Genomic DNA, 23153 nt, shown 5'->3' with positions numbered 1-23153 from the left:
AATGACATGGTTTATAATAGTTTACATTGTTGATTCTAGTTGGATCTAAAGATTTAATCTAAAGGGTATTTTCTTTTTAGTCTGCGGATCTGGTCCGTCGTGTTAAGTAGTTGGGTGACTAATGGATTGTTTCGTTGGTAACATACCAGACCGCATTTATTAGGGATCTTAGCGTTTTTGACTGAAAGCGTTGGAGTATTTCAATGTTGGAATTACTCGCTGTTCCCCATAGTTGGATTTCGTAAGTCCAGACAGGCTTTATTACGGTCTTATAGAGAGTAAAAGTAATAAATTACGCCGACAATTCGTTCTTAAGGACACGATACCTTGGTTTAATTTGTAATTTAGTTTATTTAAATTTATTCAATACGCATATTACTACAAGGTTTCATGTAAGCGATGATACAAGCAGAAAAGCAATGAAATGATCCTAAGGAGTGAAAAGGAAAAAGAGAACTTTCCATACGAATCTTTAATTTCAAAGGAATTAATCTAAAATACTTATCTTTGCGTTTATTTTATTAGGCAATGTAGAATATGATAATCATATATAAGAACTTTAATTTTTCCGAAATTTGGCAATATCTAACTTATCTAGTCATTAAGATCTGTTTCTTATGAATATCAACCATTACATTAATCACTTAAGTAATTAATCTATAGTACGATTCATTGAAACAATATATATGTTCACTTGTCGAGGAAATTCACATATTATTCAATTATCACTCGTGTATCGTTTTAGATCACTTCTTTTTACAATGACTTACAATAGTTATAATGCAATTGAATGGAGTAATAATATAGTTTATCCATAGATATTGTCTATAGAACATTCTCAAATATGGAATTCTGTAAAATAGGAATATATTAGATTAGAATTAGAAATATGTGTAGAACATATTCTTCATAAAATTCTTTGGTAAATAGAGATTGTAGTCGTACAAGTTGATAAGAAGATACAAATAAATAGAATGATTACCTTATCTAATTGATAAATGTAATGTTATAGAAATTAACGTTATTATATAAATTTGTCGAGGTTCTATAGGCTATATTTTCAGATAGTTTTGTTCCTTAATAAATAAGGTACGCTATATGTATAATAATAAAATAATAGACTACTCGTCGGTTATCATTTAACCTACTATTAACTTGTGTAAATTAGTTTAGTAACAATTTTTGGAAACATACAAATATATATACATATCTTTGATATCATTAGAAATTAGAAATATATATTAAATAAAAGAAAAATCATTAAATTACTATTCGTGTATTGGTGAAAGTTGAAGCCAGAGTTATTGAGTTATTTTAGCATTGACACATTCACAATATTTACTCATTTCTTCTTTCACAACATCAATAATATAAAGGAGTATTTTATATGTAAAAGTAATTTGAAAATATTGAATAAATTTTATTCATTTAATTGCTAAGTTGTTACGAAATCATTATTGGTATGAATGAATCGATACCGACTAGATAGAAATAAACAATCAGCAAGAGGTTGTTATTTTACACGCGAAATTGAGTGAAAAATTCAGATAATTATTCCATTTAAGTGAATTAAAAATTAGCTCAACTTATGTTTCTGTAAAAGAAACTACCTATGAAAAAATTATCTACATTTTCTAAATCATACAGTGAATTATATAATTATATTATATATTGTTTCTAACGCGTGTAGAATAATCTTCTGCCGACTAAAACTTACGAATCTTCAAATTCAAAATTCGTAAGCATTATATAAGAGACCTTTGACCATGTGAGGATGAACAGCCCTATAAAATATTTCTATCTAGACTTTCTTCTAATATACAATTAATTACATAAATTCTGACATGTGTAGGATAATTCCTATCGATTATGTTGAAGTGGTCACTACTTCTAGGAAAACTCCACATCTGGTCTTTTTAGCTTTCTCAAGCACTGAAGCCATCCACAGCATATAGACAAAAGAATAGCAGGGAGGCAGACCATAAACAGTAGACAGCCGACGTTGGCCTCGATGCTTTCAGTTATAATGTAACTCTGCTAGCGTGCGGATCTGGCCAGCTCAAATTGTATTTCTGTATTTCACTATTAAATCAAATATATTTTGTACCTTACACTTTATCCACGCGTTTTTCTCTCTTTATATACCGAATAACCTCAACAGATTATAACTTGCAAACACTTCTTCAAACTCAATTTTTTCCTAAGCATTATTTGAACAAATATATGTATAAATATATATATATATATTTATATATTTATATATATATTTATATATTTATATATATATTTATATATATATATATATGTATATAAATATACATATATATATATATATATATATATATATATGTATATAAATATACATATATGTCGGAGATGTAGGGACATCGGGCCTTTCTTTAGAAAGATCCCCAATACTTGCGCTCGAGGAGACATAACTGGTCGCCGAACGTAGCCACGGTCACGGGAAGAATGATATGTCCAACAGAGAAAGTACGGATGTTGAGGAACACGCTGTATTAAACAATCAAGCCTCGGTCAGGAGCAATGTTGATTTTAGCGGGACTGCCTAGTAACGGCGCTTGGGAATTTATTAATATTCCCGATCAATATATAATTGACAAATGTGATCGTATCTGTCTTTTATTTTGCAATCACCTTGGAGAGTTAACTATTATCGTCTTGTCAGTCAGTCAGTCTGAAAGTAACCCAGCGTCTGAGTTAACGTGTCTGCGTGCTACAAAATGTATTCCATTGTACAAAGAGTTTACCCGTTGACCGTGGATTCGTTATTGAGCCCAGGAACACCGTTAATAGTTTTTGTTATACTTATTAATTATTACGAGCCTAAAATTTCTAACGAAAACCCGACATCAGAAGTGGGATCAGTGCCGGATATAACAGTGCTAGAGCTCACGACCATCGTGTGCGAATTAAATCAGTCGATAGTGCTAAAATCGAGTGTGGAATCTAGCAATTTTTCGTTACCACGTTTCAACCCCTAAAGTGGCGTGCTCTGATCCCGCTGCATGGTGCGCAGCTGTTAATCAGATTATGAAGGGAAATCCTTTACAAAGCAGTGCCCTGAAAAGAAACTATAATTTCAATAACGAGCAGCGAGTCGACTTCTACCTAGTGGAAGCGTCAACGGGTAGATCAAGTCATCTCGATGAGTCGTTTCGATTTTACTTCGATTCTGGAGCCGACTATACACTAATTAAAGAAAACGTAGCCTCGAAATTTTCTGGCAAAAGAACGACTGACATAGTAGTAATGCGAGAAATAGGAAATACCTCTAATAAACGTACACCTCCAATTTTGTCCATTGTGTTTTTAATGATTTTACATAAAAGATAATTTTTCATGTCTATGCAGATAGTTATTTAAAATATGATATCGTGATTAGTCGTGAAATTTTAATTAAGGGTTTTGATGTAACATTATATAAAATAGCCTCGCTATGTGTAAAACAAAAATAATTAATGACTGTAATAAAACCGCTGAAAACGAGATTGACGTTAATGAAATTGACACTGATGAATATAGTAATGATAAAAGTCGATGAATCTTTCTTCTTGACAAATTCAAAGATTCATTCATTAGGGGTTTCCTATGTAATCGCATAAATACATGCCAATTAGAAATACGATTAATTGATTCTAACATCACCGTACGAGCAAGTCCTTTGGAATTATTAATCGGGAAAACAGCAAGGCCCTATGGTTTGTTGCTTCCCGACGACTTTGTAGAAAGGGAAGTAGATATCTCCAATGTAAGACAGCAGGCTATTCAAAACATAGAGTCAAACGCTAAATATGATAAAGGTTTGACAGAACTAAGGCTAAAGTAGTTGGATTTAATCTTGGAGATTTTGTATTACGCAAAAGTGAGGAGAGAAATCAAACAAAATTAGATCCTAAGTACAGGGGTCCATCTGTAATGGCAGAGATTTTGGAAGGAGATGGATATATTTTAAAAACAATGGAAGGTAAACGGTCGTACAATTATAGCCATGACAAGTTGAGGAAAATGCCAGATGGTTGCATTCCTGCTGAGTTGGATGTGTGTAGTGATGATAATGGCAACGACAGTGACGGTTGAGGTACAGCGATTGTGGAGGAACGTTAACACTACGACCATAACATCTAGAATAGTGGTTCCTCAGGTGTAATGTACTATGACTATAACATCTAGCATAGTGTTTCAGATAAGTAATGTACTATGACTACAACATCTAGCATAGTGTTTCCACATTCGCCCAGAGTGGTAATGTGATGAGATTCAGTGTTTCCACATACGCCCAGGGTGGTGTTGTGTTGTAATTTGGTGTATCCACATATAAGTGTAGTACTATGATATGTTCTGGTGAGAGGCTGAGTAGTCTAATGATTGGAGGATCAGAGGATGCAACTAACGTTTTGGAAAAACATCGTAATATGACAGGTTGTTGTTTGGGTTTTGTTAACGAACATTTAATAAGAATCTTTGTTGTTGTGGTGGACCCTTGGTTTATTAGAATGCTTTGTTAAATTGTAAAAGATGTCAAAATTGAGTCTAATGTTAAGAAAACCGAATATTTCAGATGCACCCGAGGACGGGTGACTGTCAGGATGGCCGTATCGGAGATGTAGGGATATCGGGCCTTTCTTTAGGAAGATCCCCAAAACTTGGGCTCGAGGTGACATAACTGGTCGCTGAACATAGCCACGTCACGTGATGAACGAAATGTCTTACAGAGGAAGTACCGAAGTTGAGGAACACGCTGTATAAACAATCAAGTCTCGATCAGGAGCAATGTTGGTTTAAGTGGGACTGCCTAGTTACGGCGCTTGGGAATTTGTTGATATTCCCGATCAATATGTAATTGACAAATGTCACTGTATCTGTCTTTTATTTTGCTATCATCTTAGAGAGTTTACTGTCATCGTCTTGGCAGTCAGTCTGAAAGTAAATCTGCGTCTGAGTTAACGTGTCCGCGTGCTACCAAATATATTCTAACCTACAAAGAGTTTTTCCGTTAACCGTGGATTCGTTATTGAGCCCAGGAACATTGTCATTAGCTTTTGTTATACTTATTAATTATAACCTAAAATTTCTAACGAAAACCCGAATCAGAAGTGGGCTCAGTGCTGGATATAACAGTGCTAGAGCTCACGACCATCGTGTGCGAGTTAAATCAGTCGATAGTGCTAAAATTGAGTGTGGTACCTAACAATTTTTCATTACCACGTTTCAACCTCTAAAGTGGCGTGCTCTGATCCCGCTGCATGGTACGCTGCTGTTAATCAGATCATGAAGGGAAATCCTTTACAAAGCAGTGCCCTGAAAGGAAACAATAGTTTCAATAACGAGCAGCGAGTCGACTTCTACGTAGTGGAAGCGTCAACGGGTAGATCAAGTCATCTGGGTGAGTCGTTTCGATTTTACTTCGATTCCGGAGCCGAGTATATACTAATTAACCCTTTGAGTGCTGTGGGCGCATATAGGTGTCTGGCGAAAGCTATCGGTGTGGACTAAGGACATATATATGCGTTTTCTATAAGTGCTCGGCATGAACTAAGGACGCATGTATGGGTTTTTCAATTTTTCCGAACACCTACACAGAAGTAATACTATTACGTTTGTGTGAAATAAACATAAATGCATTCCTTACAGCAGTAAACAAATGCCAATAGTGCCTCGTTATTGTTGAAGTGGTCACCATTTGTAAGAAAACTCTACATCTGATTTTTTTAATTTTCTCAAGCACTGAATTTTTCACACACAACTAAATTATTAACTTGTGTTATATTTACTAAATTTAGGTTTCTAGTTTATTGTTTTCTAGTTTATTACCCAAATTCTAGTTAACTGTAAATTTCAATGTTCATAATAAATAATTAAAAATAACTAAAAAATAACGCCCTTGAATCATTTAATTTCGTGCAAAAGAATTACTATAACTTATTACGATTTGGGCTTTGAATAGTCAATCAACAGAGTTCAGTCTAACGAAAAAGTATTCCGTCCACAGCGACCGTCAGCGCTAGACGCGCGCCGTCCGTACGGACGGCATAGACCGCGAGTATTCAGCACTCAAAGGGTTAAAGAATCCGTAGCCTCGAGATTTTCTGGCAAAAGAACGATTGACATAGTAGTAATACGAGAAGTAGAAAATACCATTACTAAACGTACACCTCCCATTTTGTCTATTGTGTTTTTAATGATTTTACGTAGAAACGAAACCCGACGAAAACCCGACATATAAATATATATATATATATATATATATATATTAGGTCATCTCATAAGTTCGTGCCGACTTTGTGTATACATTTCATGTGTCGATATATAAACATACGGCGATAAGGGACCAATGCACTTGAAAAATGGGGAAGCCTCAAACGAAAAATTTTTATTCTATATTTTTGACTTCTTTTTTCGCGTAGAATCACCCCCTTTCCGCTTGTACCACCAGTTACTAACCACCCTGTATATATATATATATATAAATATATATTTATATATAAATATTCTATTCTATTCTATATATAAATAAATATATATATATATATAAATATATATATATATATTTATTTATATATAGAATAAAATATAGAATAAAAATTTTTAGTTTGAGCCTTTATTTTCTATTCATATATATATTTTTTTATATATTTTATATATATATATAAATATATATAAATTTTTTCGTTTGAGGCTTTATTTTCTATTTATATATATATATTTTTTATTATATATATATATATATATATATATATATATATATGTATATATATATAATAGAAAATAAAGCCTCAAACGAAAAATATCTATTCTATATTTTCGACTTCAGATACGAGGCAAGAATAGCACCCAAACCGACTAGCAGCGGAAACGTTCAAAGCCACAAACATGGATAGAAGGCTAAAAAGGAAGCACCCAACAGACTTCACAAAGGATATGACCTAGCAAACGCGAGGATGGTAGCCCGCTAGCCACCCCGGGTAGCCACCTACATGTTAATATAACTGTTAAAAAATTCTACGAAATGTCCAAATTGGATAAATTGTGAATACAAATAATAAATAAAAAAAGATATATATATATATTTTCGACTTTTTTCGCGTAGAATCACTCCTTTTCCGCTTGTACCACCACCAGTTACTATGCACCCTGTATATATATAAATATCTATATATAAAGTGAATATATATGTAGTATCGTGAGGAAAAAACCTGGTTAGAAACTAACCAAAACAATGTCGTCTGTCCTTCAGTTGTTAGTTTACATAGGAAAATAGCCTATGTGACTAAGGTCACCTAGTTCTTGCGGAGTGTTGGCATAATGAGATTAAAGAAAGGAAAAAATAACGCTAATGGAGGGGGACGATTTGGGTTCAAAGAGTGTTGACGGAGAGGTCAGAGTGTGTGAATGAGAAGTGTGAGAAGTGAGAGTGAGTCGAGAGGTCAGAGTTAGTCGAGAAGCCGAAGAATAGAGTTGACAGAGTCAGTGGAATTGCCTGAGTTGCTAGCGTTGTTGAGAGATTGAGTTGTTAGAGTTATAGAGTTGCGTGAGTGATTTGAGTAGAATAAGATTTTTGCGTTTAGTTCAAGTTGAACGTTCGTCGTTCTCTGTCCAATTAATCTCTGTTATTCTCATTTTTCTTAAATAAATAGTATTAGGAGAATTTTACAAATCTAAATTATCCCAATCCTATCCTTTCTGATACTACATATATAAAGTGAATAGATATATATATATATATATATATATAAGCATATATATATGATGATGTGAATAGATATATATATATAATAATGTGAATAGATATATATAAAGTGAATAAATACATATATATATATATAAAGTTAATAAATATATATATAAATATATATATCTATAAATATATATATGTATTTAATTTATAAATATATATATATAATTATATAATTTATAAATATATATATAATTATATAATTAAATATATTTAATTATATAAATATATATATATATATATATATATATTCCATATTTTCGATTTCACCTCCCAATTTATCGATTGTACATTCATAAAATTACAGTTTGTTAGAGGGCAAGTATACTAGATTCCTAAGTGTAGTGTAATGCTGAATTCGTAATTATTCTTCAACGCCTTCAAAAATATTTCTGTAATAAAAGCGGTCATAACCAAATCGAACGAATGATGTCTTAAATTAACTTAAAAGTCTCTAATCAACACTTAAACACTTATCTACGTATGTACAAAGATTATTTTACATATATTCACACAATGAACCGTGCTCAGCAGGTACCATTACATCGTTTCAAGCGATGTTTATATATATTGTAGGTTCTGTTAATTTCAGTCGATTGATTCCTTAAACGGAGTCTAATCTATTTCACTCTTTCCAGTGTTTTCAACTCACATTGTATATGGTTGAAATAATGGCGGCTTGGGAGGTAGTTGAATACTGGTAGATAAACTGATACCTGTGGGTAGTTTGATCTGCTGTTGAGTGGTATGGTTGCTATTGGATGACGAGCTTTTCTCGAGTATTTGTTGTTGGTTGTTGTTGTGATGAGGATGGTGATTTTGAGCCCCGACGCAGTCGCAGTCACTGGAGGCGTCCGAGTGAACTGGACTCAAGGACTCGGGTAATAGCGTCGGCATGTAAGTGGTCGACGCGCTAGTGGGTGGGTTGCTCACCTGAAAGGCGGTATTTCCCACTGTAGAAACGCCCAAGTTCGGTAGATGTATGGGTTGTAGAGGAGGGTGAGGCTGCAGGAGATGTGGATACGCAGCCGCGTTGCGAGGATGTGGCCGATGAAGTGAAGATGCGCCCGTAGATGCTGTAGGGTACGGCGTATATCTTGTGGCGTAATAAGCTGCCGCTGTTGGGTAGCTGTGGCCCAGATGAGTAGGTGGTAGACCCGGAGCTGTATGGTAGGGAGATGGCAGACTTGCTGTTGCTGCTGCCAAGAGGGTTGCCGCTAACGTTGGATCCGTGTACATCGCGTATGGCCACGCCATGGCCATCCTTTGCCGCTTGTCTTTCATCCGACGGTTTTGGAACCAAACCTACATTTAGATATCATCTGAACATTAGATGTATATGTTTCGATGACTGTATATGATATAAGGCTAAAATTAGAATTATGAAATATAAATCGAATAATAAGATTAAAGTTAGTCTTACGTGTTGCAAGTTTTCAGAGGTTGGAAGGTAGAAGGGAACAACTTTAAGGGAACAAGTTTTAGAGTATTTTTGAGATATCTGCTGTATCAAATGTATTTCGATGGTTGATTTTACAAATTAGATAATAAAGATTGAATTTGGATGTTGAATTTTTACAGAGATGAAAGGTAGAAGGAGGATATATGTGATGTAAGAATGTTAGTGTTTGTGCGTAACGTTGTTTTATTATAGTATTTTCGAGATTTGGTAAAAATCGCGCTCATTTCAATGTTATATCCTACGAATTGTAAAGCTTAGATTTAGATGCTGAATGATTAAAGGAAAAGTAGAGGCGGAAGATGTTTCTTAGGTTTAATACATTGAAGATTTCAAAGTAAAGATGCAGGATCGGAGATACACGAAGGCTGTCCGGTGCCTAACGTTTCTACCATTTAACACCTCGATCATTTCCATCGGTAGACGGTTTTATAGCTATTGTACGGTCCAGGCAGCGCGAGATGAGAAATTAAGGGATCCATTAAAGTCAAAGGTAACACGGAAAAACCGCTAATTAAAGTGTTTAACACCTCGAACCGGATCGACCGGTCGTGGTCGAAAGAAATTAAGAAGTCACGGAAAAAGGATCAAGGGAGATTCAGAAGCAAACCAAAGACCAAGAAGCTTTTGTTTGCTCTCCGTGATTGACTGTTTGCTTGGCCGTCGGAGTGAAATAAAAAAAAAAAAAGGAGGAGGAAAAAGAATCGGCAGCGGACTCTGGCGAGTCTCCCTCTCCTCTTTTCGAGCTATAATCGCCAATCAAACATGGCAGTCTATGTAAAAACAGTCAGACGTTCTTATTCATACTGTTCCAGCAAAACTCTTAATTACTATTTAATGTACTTTTTATTATTCGATTATTATGTAATTATTATTCGATTATTACAAAATACTTTTGGTCTCCGATTCATAAACAATATAATAATCTTTCCCTCTATTTTATTGATATTTTATTTAATAAGTAACAGAGGTTTTAACGTCTTGAAGCAAAAGGTTCGCTCGACGAAATTGCGCAGGACGAAACGAAACGATATTCAAGGTTTCTTCCTGAATATATACTATCGTCATTGTCGATTACCGACATCAATTAAACACAGCGAGGTGTTAATAGAACGCTTTTCTACGCATAGTCCGAAAGGTGAGCTCATTGTTTACTAAAATTTATTGCAATATGTTTGCTAACCTTCGATAAATATTCTGTCGTAATGGCGTTCAGAGACGATTTGTATAATTGGTCGTTTGATAATTACTAGCTTTATTACCTTGATTGTTGATTCCGGCAAATGTAATTCTGCCGCCAATTCGCATCTTCTAGGCCTGCTAACGTAATTCTCTCTGTGAAATTCTTTCTCTAGTCTCGATAGTTGTTCCCGAGTAAATGCTGTCCTATATCTTCTAATATTCGGGTCCATCGACGATAACGGTTGCTGTTGCGATACCGTAGCATCTGAAGATCGATAATAAATTCGAAAATGTTTTAATACTTTCGCAAGATTACGTCGCATTTAGAGAAGTATCTCAAAAACCATAAATTCGGACAAAATCGAAAAATCATTCGAAACGATACAAAACACTCGCGTTACATCAACGAAAACGCTGCAATTTGTCCCGAAAAAAAAAAATGGTAGTAGATGATCGTTTTTAGAGTCACATAAAAAGGGAGAGAATGAATGAGAGAAAGACAAAAACAATGTTGGAGGATAGCTAGGACGGAAAGAAAACGATAGCTAGTCTTCATTTGAACTGCTTTATTTGAACACTACATTCTGCTGTTTTCTTTTCTTTTGCGCAAGATTGGTTTCAGAGTTAAAATCTTTTTCATTTAATACTGCACAGATATTTAATGCGGATTACTGTATTTTTGTTATTATATATTATATGTACATACTATATATATATATATATATATTATATGTAATACTTATATTTCTATAATGGGATTATTTTATAATCCGAAAATTCCTAGAATTAACGATTCAAAGATTCGTCATATACCCCTATTTGGGTAATAATAATAAATAATAATCGTAATTGTAAAATATATAAATGAGGTAATTAAGTAATTTGTACCCTTGAAGTGCAAACAAGGGACGACGAATACTAAAATTTTCTTTAGGAAACCCCAAATCCTTGGCAATAAATTGATCTTTTATGATGACGAAATAATCTTTCCCTAAACGATAACCATAAAATAATTTCTATAATAAAGAAAACGGTCAACAAGGAAGGCCTTGAAAAATTCTCTAGAATTTATATTTTCAAAACCGAACCACGCCAAATGGATATCCATTAGTAAGAATTTCATATTTAATCGCGAACGGCATTCGAACACAACAACAATGATCAATTACGTCAACTTTGTGTACAGTTAGTTCTCCAAACACAGTATTATCCGTTCATTATTACTTGTAAACGTTAAAGAATGTATTGATCTGTCCCATCGGTGAATACCAACTTACACATTTTCTATCGATGTAAACATACAGTGTTTGATATTAATAATAATCTAACAATTTTAATAACGTTCAAATCTATTCCAAGCAATCGACAAATAGCCTACAGTCTATAAGGACTAATGCCTTTGTTATTCTTAAAACTGACAGTTTTTAGTAAAACCAATGGAACCAATGGATTTTCAAAATTCAAATCGTTCACACAAACTATTTACTAAAAAATGTCTGACGGACGTTTTATCACAAACCTTTCTCAGGAGTCTTTGATATATTCGGCGACGGGCTGCGTGGAGGACTCATCTGATACTGTGGAGGTACAAGATCCACGACGATAGTTTCATCTTCTCTTTGATCCTATTGTTGATCATCGAAATTCCTTTGAAATCCTTACATTTTGGTTTTATTCATAAAATATGAATTCACTTACTTGTATCATGTTACACAACACACTGTTATATCTTAAAATTTGTCTTGTTACAAACTTCGTTGATTTTCACTAACATTCATCGACGATTTATACCACGTTCCACACGAATGAGACCTCGGCTGTTTACTGCGGACTAAATCTAGTCCGTCCAGCGGAACTCCAACGAACGATATAAGGCTTTGCCGCGAAGGAAGGACTGAAGTAGCGATTTATACAGCTCGCCTTACCCCGAGAAACCATTGTTCCGCTGCGTGTGGTGATTGGTAGATTCTCAGTGCATTGGCGTTTCATTGGCCAATGGTGCCGTTGGTCCTGCCCATTCTCTCCCATTCAAACCTACTCTTCCTCTCTCTCTTTTTTCACTGAAAACGCATTTTTTTTCCGCCAGATGAGGCAACACCATTAGCTTATGCATGCAAGCTTGTGGAAATTATCTGTCGTTATTTCCCTAAGCAAATTCGGTCGAATAGAACAATTGTGAACTTCCGCACGCTATTGAATCTCAATTGGTTATGATTAGTTGGCTAATATACTGACTTATAGTAAATTAATTATGTTTGAATGAAACAAAGAAGCTTCGATTGGTTGTAAAATTTTAATGAAAGTTTAATGAAAGGTAATACAGTAATCCTGTAATAAAAACGATCATTGCATATATAAGCAACAAAATAATTCTACAAAAGAAAGTATATATATATATATATGCATATACACAATGATCCCTTTTGTTACAGAACTATTTTATTATTTCGTCATCATATTATATCGATCTATAATATGTACGATATTTTCAAATAAAACATACGTATCGTGTTAAGAATACTATTAATAGACATACTGTTGTATGAATGGTTTTTCATTTATTTCTTTTTCATAATAAATCATAATATCATATATATATAATTAATGATAATATATATATATATATATATATATATATATTATGATTCATAATCCTATATATATATATATATATGTGAATATAATATTAATAAATTATAACAATGAATGGGAAATGACTGTGGCATTTCCAAGTATACATACATCAAATAAGTCCATACCTAAAAATGAATCATTTTATGAGAGAGGAAATAGCGTTTTCTGTTTTTCTACAATTTTTTGATATTACCGACAATCATTGGTCGCGGTGCAATATTTTCTCTCGTTTTCTACATTATTTCCTACATTTATATTTTGATATATCGGCTACAGATTTATCATACAAAATGAAATTTTGCTCTGAAATAGTTAATTTTCCATTCTATGATAATTTGAAAATTATTGTTTCACTTTTTCATTTTATTTCATTTACGGGAACTTTAAGTGCGCAAAAATGTGAAGAATAATTCTATTCCGATTCTTTTTCACCAATTGTGCGGAGATACAAATTTGCATATCCATAGTTCGTTAGTAACATTCGACAAAAATTTGACCAATTTTGATGTACAGGAAACCGAAACTGTTCGAAAAAACATCCAGCGACTGTAACCATTGTAGTAGGAAACATGCCTGAAGACGGAAGATTTTTGTGAAAGAGACCCAGCGCGCAATAATGTCATAAAAAGCAAAGAACTCTGACTTCCTACCACTATTACGGAGTTTTCCTCAAGCGCAACTGTCCTCGTAAAAACTTTGCTCTATTTTAAATGACCGGACAATTGTAAAAGTTGCATCGTCCTCTTCTCCTGTTGCCTTTCTCCCCTCCATGCCGAGCAGCAACATTTCGCGAAGCGTTTATTTTGTCCGCCAAAACTTCCCTAAAAATATCAACAACGTTAAATGAAACGAAATAAAAAAGTTGTTTCTTGTACTATATATAACAATTTCACAGTATAAATTACTATTTAAAGAAAAATTGCTGCTTATTCGGTTGTTCGTAATTAAATGCCCTTTTTAATAAAATCGTTATAATAATTAATAATTTTGTTACGTAACGTATGAAGAGAAATTATTGTTTGTTTATTTGTAATTCGAATCAGGTTGATCGATAGGGACGCACAAATGAAATTAAGCGTTCTAGTATGAGTCAATATTAGGCAAAAAATAGAAAATTATTTTTTGCAATAATTACAAATAACATAAAAGTGAAATGTCACCTTCGATAGCATTTAAATGTTGAGAAATATAGTAGAAGGCAAATGTGAATGTGCTATGAAATTATTATTGACTTAAAAGCAGAATATACAGTAATCCGTGATTCATAAAAATCGTTAAGCGAATGATGTGTTTTATGCTTTTTAATTACCTGCTAGTTATTATACTGCATAAATCCCATTGTTTTAACCTCTATGAAATGGACCCTGCCAAATCTTTTAGTATCCCTCAATGCTTTTACGATGTGAAAACAGAAATATAGTTCTAAAGGCAAATACTGCGTTAATGACGGTAAGTTGAACTAAAATTGACTATAAAAGATTATATTGATATATACTTCTTACACAGGTATATATCTTACTGTATAGTCCAGGTATTAATAGACGGCTATATATATATATATATACATATATATATACATATAGCATATATACATATATATATACATATAGCATATATATATATATATATATATATATATATATATATATATATGCATAGGTATTTCCTAGTAAATCAGGCAGAGTAAATCAAATTTTATTAGCTATTCTTAGCTTAATTCGTTCAATAACTCTGTTTACCTTCGGTCTGCGTAGACAATACTAATGACATATCGTTCAAAATTACATCGAGTTTACATAACATGGCTATACCTAGAACAACGAGCACAATGTTGAAAATTGGACCAGAGATTGCTAATAATTTTTGCACGACCGGCGCTGTTCGACGTTTACGACGACACCAAACTCTCTAGTTCTTGTTAATCTTTAATCAGTCTCTCTCACCGACGAACAAACTGCGATGCACGCTTTGATTCGGCTTTAATTTATCTGCAATAGTAGAAAAAAGCAAAATGATATATTATGACACGTGAAAATAAATTGAATATTTCGTGAACTTACTTCTCGAAACCTTGATGACGATTTACATCCATTAAAAACCATAAAGCTTGATAACTATGTGCATTGATAGATCGAAGAAATATTTTTCCAACAAAAAGTTATAGAGTATTTAAGTTACAATGTATTTTGGCATTAGCACAAACTTATGTAATTTTACAAATTGCTTGATGATTTTTTTTATTAAATTACTTATTAAACGTTTTAAGACTTAATTTGTTTCGTGTAATGATAGGCGATATTTATCTGTTAAGATTATTTAAATGTTATTAAGTTATTTAACTTAAAGGACAAATCACTTCAGCACATTAGCAACTGTGTTTTTGTTATTAAGTTATTGCAAATGTTAATGTAAGCAAAATGTTATCAAGTTATTTAACTTAAAGGACAAATCACTTCAGCACATTAGCAACTGTGTTTACTTAGACCACATGTTTGCTTCTACCAGGAATGTAAATATAAAACCGGATTTTTTCTATAGAAAATACACGTTTATTGTATGAAAATAATTAAAAATATTTTATTCGAAATATTGCCCATCGCTAGCTACACATTTTCCCCACCTGTCTGGCAATTGGTGGATGCCACGCCAAAGAAACTGTCGCTCTTTTGAGGCAAACCAGTCATCGAGTTATTTTCGTACATTTTCGTAAGAAGCAAAGTGCTGGTCAGAAAGTGCGTGTCCCATCGATGCAAATAAATAGTAGTCGGACGGAGTCAAGCCTGTGAGTAAGCCGCGTGCGGAAGTATTTCCCAACTGAACGCTTCAATCGTTTTCTTGACCGGTTTTGCTGTGATGCTGTGTGTTTTGTATGTGATGGTGCATTATCATGAAGCAAAATTACTTTGTGTTGCCTTTTGTGATATTCTAGTCGATTTTCACGCAAAGCTTGATTCAAATCGATCATTTGTTGTCGGTAGCGCTCATTATTAACGGTTTCGCCAGGTTTTGACAGCTCATAATAGATCACGTTCCACGTTCCACGTTCTTCGTTGCTCACGTCAAAATTGCCACTTCTAAATTTCTTAAACCACTCAAAACACTGTGATTTACCAAGAGCATGCTCGCCGTAAGCTTCGACAATTATTCGATGCGATTCTGCAGCAGTTTTCTTCAAATGATAACAGAAAATCAATGCTGTCCGCGAATCGTAGTTTCCAGGCACAAAATTTGACATGTTCAACGCTATTACAAACTATGCTGTTGTATGAAACTTGTATTGTTCTGAATCGAAAATGTTTGTGAGATGTCAACAAAGACTTTTGGCATCAATGACGCCGTTTAATGATAACTACATTATCAGTTAGGGCCATCTATAGGCAAATTTCGGTTTCATATTTACAGACCTGATATAGCTTCCATGGTACCATCCATCATCATAAGAATTCTATACTTAACAATAGTCGCTCTTGACTTATTCTTGATTCCAAGTTCTTTTTAGCTATTCGCTAATAGCTAAAATAGCTAAATTGTGATAGCTTCCATTCTCCATAATTTACTCATGTTCTCCTTCAAATATTGTAAAATAATTACCATCCACGTGTTATGTTTCTATCTTATTCTACGAAAAATTTGACACCTAAGAACATTCACTTATTGTCCGTTCGTTATTCGAATTCATTTGTGTTTCACTCATGATCGGTTTCCATTTTTTAACGGCGCGTACTCGCTTATCGTTTATCATTTATTCAAATTTTTTGAATTTTTTACTTGAAAATATTTATTGTACGTGTTATGTCTACATCTGTATATCTACATTTCTGTTCCATCTTACCATTCAACATTACGTAAGTCAGAATATTCATTCTGTAATTGTCCATAAAATTATGAAAAATTCCAAATAAGTACCTGTTGAAAATTTGGATACCTGATAATGTATTTAGGTAGTAAGGTTTACTTTACGTAGGTCATGGCTTAAACCGGAACATCTCTAATAGTGAAATTTGTTTCCGTAATTTATGCTTTGGGTATGTAAACTTATCGGTTCTTATTAGGAACAATCGAGAGGGAAAATAGCGTCGATCTTTTTACGGGTACGGTAACTAGGATTTTTCATTGAAATACAACTAGCAATTAAATCTGGAGCATCTTTTTGTTTGTTTTGTTTTGTTGTTTAGGGGTGGGGGTTGGGGCCCTGTAAACATCCGAAAGAAACGAACTTAAAAAGGACAGAAACGACGCTCGTTACAATACGACCGTGAAGCCCAATATAGAATGACTTTTCAGGTCATTGTAAATTAAAGAGACGAGTACTTAATAAAATCTTCAACATCTGTGACCTTATTAAAAATGTTCATATATAATATCAACAAAGTATTAAAATGGACAATCATAATTTTAATGTACATAATTTGGCTATTATAAAATTCATTTTTTATTTACATAAAAAATGTGAATATAAATGTAATTAATGCATTTAATTTAATAACGATTAATGTATTTAATCAATAGTCATTGTTATAATTTTTGGTTTTATTTTATAATGTGTATTCGCATAAGCTCTCGTAGCTTCCCCAATTAAACTTTGCATATTTATATTCAGTTAAATATTCATATTTATATTTTCATTCCTTTTTCTAAAAAAAAAATTTCAAAACACCTTTTCTGCGAGTCTAGAAATTAAAGACGAAATTAAATTAGGGTATTTATTAAAGGATAATGGTATAGCAACAATTTTTAGAACGTAATAATGCAATTAATTGCGACAATATCCTTGAGATGCAAAAAGTACAAGTCTAGGTTCGCAGATAGTACTGAGGCAGATTGTTAATTAAAACAAAGAGTTTCTCAGTTCCTAAAAAAGCACTAAACTCCTTAATCTGGCAAATTGCTCACCTGCAGAACAAATTAGGTGTTTTTTTCTCGGCGAAAGGTGCTCAAGGGGTTAATTCGAAAACTTTAAAGCTAAACGCTAGCGGAAACCTATGCAAATAGATTTCCAACGATGTAAAAATTGATTACACCGTAAAAATTCGATTCTTTCGCCGAAGCCCTTTCTGATTTTTTCCAATTCTTAATTCGCTTACCAGAGAACTTATACAAATAGCTAGCTTGGAAAATTTCTTTATAGCTAGGAAGAAAACTGCGTAAACTTTCATCATCGTTGCAGGATTTGTTTTCGTCTTTTTCTTTGTAATTAAGATTGTTTTTGAAAAGAAAAGACGCTTAAAAATTTATTTCCCTTTCCACGTGGAAATACGATACTACTTTTTTTAAAAATAACAACGCTGGAATAAAAAAACTAAATAAAATTGGAATAAAATTCTAAAATATTATTTAGAAGGAAAATTGACAAGATTATGCCACAGTGATTGGTAAAGTAAACGATCGCAATGTAGACAATTTTTACAAAATACGATACTGATTTTGGTTGTTGTCTTTCTCCCAATTTTTTGGAAAACATTTAGTTCGCAACAGGTGAATATGTGGAACGGTCGATTTGGGAAATTTGTGAAGCCAATAGTACGGATTTCAGTAGGTTTTATGTGATAGGCAGTTCGTAAATGAAGCTCTTTTATAAATGTCACAGTCTTCTGAAATCGATGATAAATCGTGCATTTTAGGGAGAAGATTAACAGAGTGCAACGTGTGGCAAGTCAGAACTGTTTTCATGTTTTTATTAGAGATATCATCGAGTGTAAATTATTATCTCATTCGTCAAAAATTCAACTGGTATTTTTGATTTCCTAGTCAGAAAATCTACTACGTAACCCTTTGCTGATTAATTTATAATTACATCTTAACACGTTATCTACTGAGCGGAACTCGTTGAAAATTTTCCTTTTCAAAACTTGTCAACCTTTCAAATACCATTTGAAAATCATTTGCGCGTGGCACCTATATAACCATCAGTGGTCAACTTGTTAAATGAAATACCCTTCTCCCTTCCTTTTCCGTCCTTAATTTCCTTCTTTCTCTCCTTCAATTACACAATACCACAATGTTAAATAATATCTGGGGGAAAAAATAAACGCCCGTATCACGAAAAACTAAAATAGTATTCACGCTTTCCTAATTAAAAAAGTTATTTCTCCATAGAAAACGTTTCTCTTTCTAAATGCTATCCAGTCAAGAATAAAAACGTTTCACAGGATTTTTCGGGTCGAATCACGAGCATCGAGTCCTCTATTATCTAAAAGTTTCATCCTCGCAAATACCCCATTTATACCAGTTTGCGCTGGATACGCAAATTCAGAAAATCGACTCATAAAATGATACCGTGTACACGGAATATTTGTTTTTATGAGAAAATATAACGTCTTTTACCGACACTATATAGAGAAGTTATAGAGAACGTATGGTGATCAGGATAGATCGTGGAACAAGGTAGATAACATTATTCGGTAGAACGTAAAACACGTGGAACGAGCTCATCACATCGGTCGATAGCCGCTGGTCTCTCTCTCGCGGACGTAATTTTCACGCACACGAGAGGGTGGACCTAGGCAGTTTATAGATTTCGCATAAACCAACGTTACACCGTACACGCAAGTAAATTAGGCGCTTAATCAAACCGTTTAATCAGCGGCATGATTGCGACCGCATCTGCACCGGCTGTTCGCGCCAATTATCTCCTCTCGATTCGCGAACCTACAGTCGCTTCCAAATTTCAAGGATTTCCATCGATTCGACTATATGTTATTAGGTGTAGAAAAAAATATTGCACTTTTAGTTTTATATTTTGGTATGGCTTTATAGGTACTATAGGAACTAACAATTTTTAAGCCATATCATTTTAAGAAACTATACATTTTATCGATAACAATGGTTAATCTTTTATAATGTTATGTAATTTAAAAGCTCCTAAATAAGTATAAAAAAGTATATATATAAGATACAAAATATTTAAAATATTCTATACTTTTAGTTTTATGCACTAGTATGGCGTAAGTACTGCACTCCTTTCTTATTTGTTGTTAGGAGTAACGAGAGAATTTGGTCTGTCAAACTCTTTAGTTATAGACATTGTGCCATGTCGTCATCATGAAAATAATATTTTGTGGGTGATATTATTTATTACTATATAGAAATTATATACTAATAAGGTGGGCGGAGTAGCACATCCCAACCAAGCTGCGGCAGCTCTTGTCGAGTAGTTAAAGCCACAGGAGGCCGAGCATTGTCCTGATGAAACACAATGTCCTTCCCATTTGCTAATTTCCCATTTCTGAATGGTTTTGTTCAGTTGTTATCTTTAATTCATCTAATTGTGAATAATACTTTTCGAATTTATTGTTTGGTTGTTTAGTAAAAGCTCAGAATACAGGATTTCTTTCCAGTTCCACTAGACTCAGAGTATAATTTTGTTAGGGTAAAGGTTGGCTTTTGAGGTGGCAAAATAATTCATTCCGCCTTCCCCAAGATCTTTTCCGCTCAACATTATAGTAATAATCTATCTTATCAAATCCATCGTTTTTGTTTCCGTTAAATCGTGGGGATTTAATCCATCAAAACGATATATACGTACAGCGTGGATTATACTTAATTAGTGTTTTGATCTGTTTGTTATCAGTGGTATAGGGTAATCTTCAAGGCTGGAATCACCAGCTTTAAACCTAGCAAATCGCTTTCACACAGTTCTTTCAGCTATAGGACCGTCATCATAAACAGCGCATATCTTGTTTGCTACTTATGTGGAATTTTGTCTTTTTGGTAAAAGAAAACTCTTTTCTAAAGATGTCTGAAATATCACCTTTTACAGTATATATATATAATGTTCAATACTTGGATAATTCAGGGATCGATTCTTAAGTCTGAAAATCGAGTTTATTGTAACAATACTTCGATAAAATACAGAGTTAAACAACAATTAATGATAATTAATGATAATAAATAAGAATAAATAACAAAGCTTTGTACAAAGTCTACCTGAAAATCGAGAATCGATTTTCCACGTCCTAAACTACCACTCTTCTTGGGTCAATCTTCAAAATTCTAAATAATCCTTTCTTATAATCGTGTATATTTCTGATGCTCGAAATCATTCTTCTTCTCTCACTGTCCTTTTGTGAATTGACTGTTTGGCAAATCGGTTATTCATAACGACAAATAAGGTCGCATTGTCCGTTAAACAGAGAAAGTCCCTTTGTTTATCCGCGTTTAAACTCTTAAGCAGTTTACATATATATGTATCACTTCTTCTCAATCATTCTGATATATACAGATCCATATCTACCAAGAATTGGCACGTGTATATATTTATATATATATCCCGTAAACTAAGTTTACGGTCAGAAATATACTAATTATAATAGACCAATAGGTCCAATAAAATAGCTTTTAATTACCTTTATCCCGCAATTCGAATCATCTAGTTTTCGATGTATAAACATTACATCGGAGTTGAGGTAGGTGAAAAAGTATACACTACTTTAAGAATCTTTTAATATTTAAGAAGATTAACTTGGCGATGATTACTGATCAAAATTATTCTTTTTCTTGGACACATTCGCATATAGTAGCAGGAGCTACATATGCATTATACACATACATGAACAAATATTGCATATATGATATCAAAGCCTCGCTTGACTAAAACACACCACACGAAACAAATGAGATTTAAATAGAACGAGAGGCTATTAGAAATGTTTAAATTTTAGAATCGAATGTCTTTTTAGGTTCTAAGAAAAAATTCCTTTCTTTTTATCAATTACTGGTAACAGATACATATCTTTTTATTCATAAGAAACAAATGAAGATTATAGAAAAACATAAGTGCGATAAATTGCACTGTCATATTTGAATACATGAAGATCTTTAGTAAGTTGTTCCTATTTTGCCCACAATTTTTTATCTTCTGAGACTTTAATATATCTTGTTTAATGAATAAATTTAGTCGCATTGTTCTTTAATTCCAAGTTTAATAGTATAGTAGTTACAAGCGGAGATATATTTATCATTTAGTTAATGAATAACTTATTAAAGGTGAATATTATTTATACACATTTATCGTGGAAGAGTTACACAATCGCGTAAATACACAGATAAGCCATTAGATACGCGGAAAGAAATTTTTGGCCAAATGTGTGAAGCTTGTTAATTCGAGCGTTTACCATGGAAACAGCTGACCCGAATCCAATGTATTCCGCGTATTCGACAGTTACAAAGCTATTAGCACGCTCATAAAGCCGCATTTTGTTGGTCCAATAAACATTTCCCTGCTACGTGATACACTAATTTCTGGATATTCGCCGATAATTGGCTTAATTCAACTCTACACCGCGTACCCCGCCAATAATCTGGAACAACTGATGCACTGTGCAACGCTTCACTCGATATCTGTATATCAAGCGTCGTTCTCTGGCTAATTCGAAAACTGTTCCCTGTGAATGTTATCGACCTTTTTTCATTCTGTTCAAATTGTTCCGTCCTTTTCCCAATGTCCGCGTATATTTTCCCTTTTTTTTCGTTTCAAGAATAACGGACACGGAGTTTTAATCAAACGTTGATTAAAACGTTTCACGTTTTAGTTGGGTACACGTTTGGGTTTACAAAATATTTCGTTTTACGAATTAAAAAGTGCATACTATCTTTTCTCAAGCCTCGCCTCCATCGAAGCAACAACGATCAATCTTTTTTATTGCTATTTGATGTTTCTTGAAAAAGTCGCCGTATTCAGTATGAACAAAATGTTTCTATAGGTTGTTAATTGCATATTTTACAACAACCAGTTCCAAAGGCGCCAAACATTAACCAATATCATTATGTTGTGCAGATAGACCCATGTTGTATTTTTTCCAATCTTCTTAACGGAGATAATCCCTTGCACAGAGTTCCAAGAGTTTGCGAAATGTAAACTGACCAATTAGGTTATTATGGCGGTCCTAATGTCCCAAAGAATCTTTGTTTGTAACGAACACTATGAATTGCTTAATTTAAAAAATATTTGTTTATCTCTCTAACCAGAATATTATATGATACGATACGACACAACTGATATTTAATGGTTTTATGCGTATACTGCAACATTCCATTTCCAGTTGTAAATTACTATTTTTGTTGTATTCGAAATTAGTTAAATATAATTTCTTCATCATTCGCAAACGGTAATATTCTTCCTTT

At 33.3% G+C, this 23153-nt stretch overlaps 1 protein-coding gene and 1 long non-coding RNA gene across 2 annotated transcripts; both read right to left on the bottom strand.

The window, feature by feature from the left end:
* Positions 1-8014: 8014 nt before the first annotated feature.
* Positions 8015-12449, bottom strand: LOC126923775 (segmentation protein even-skipped). Its single transcript, XM_050737562.1, has 4 exons — positions 12096-12449; positions 11917-12022; positions 10478-10662; positions 8015-9061 (listed from the first exon to the last, which is right to left on the bottom strand). Exons 1-4 carry the CDS (start codon positions 12102-12104, stop codon positions 8405-8407), a joined length of 957 nt encoding a protein of 318 aa, XP_050593519.1. The 5' UTR covers positions 12105-12449; the 3' UTR covers positions 8015-8404.
* Positions 12450-13092: 643 nt separating this feature from the next.
* LOC126923776 (uncharacterized) lies at positions 13093-15405 on the bottom strand. The gene is made up of 4 exons (XR_007713312.1): positions 15092-15405; positions 14843-15019; positions 13682-13852; positions 13093-13604 (listed from the first exon to the last, which is right to left on the bottom strand). It is a non-coding gene; the product is annotated as an uncharacterized LOC126923776 (long non-coding RNA).
* Positions 15406-23153: the final 7748 nt, after the last annotated feature.

This window comes from Bombus affinis, chromosome 13, assembly GCF_024516045.1.
Source record: "Bombus affinis isolate iyBomAffi1 chromosome 13, iyBomAffi1.2, whole genome shotgun sequence".
Classification (NCBI taxonomy): Eukaryota; Metazoa; Arthropoda; class Insecta; order Hymenoptera; family Apidae; genus Bombus; species Bombus affinis.
This window is presented reverse-complemented; position numbering and strand designations above follow the sequence as displayed.

What these genes read in the sequence shown, in the direction of transcription:
- LOC126923775 (XM_050737562.1), bottom strand. An exon ending in ATCAAAGACTCCTGAGAAAG is followed by an intron (nt 10,663 to 11,916) that starts GTTTGTGATAAA and finishes ATCGATCTTCAG; the next exon opens with ATGCTACGGTATCGCAACAG. An exon ending in TGCCGGAATCAACAATCAAG is followed by an intron (nt 9,062 to 10,477) that starts GTAATAAAGCTA and finishes ATCTAAATGTAG; the next exon opens with GTTTGGTTCCAAAACCGTCG.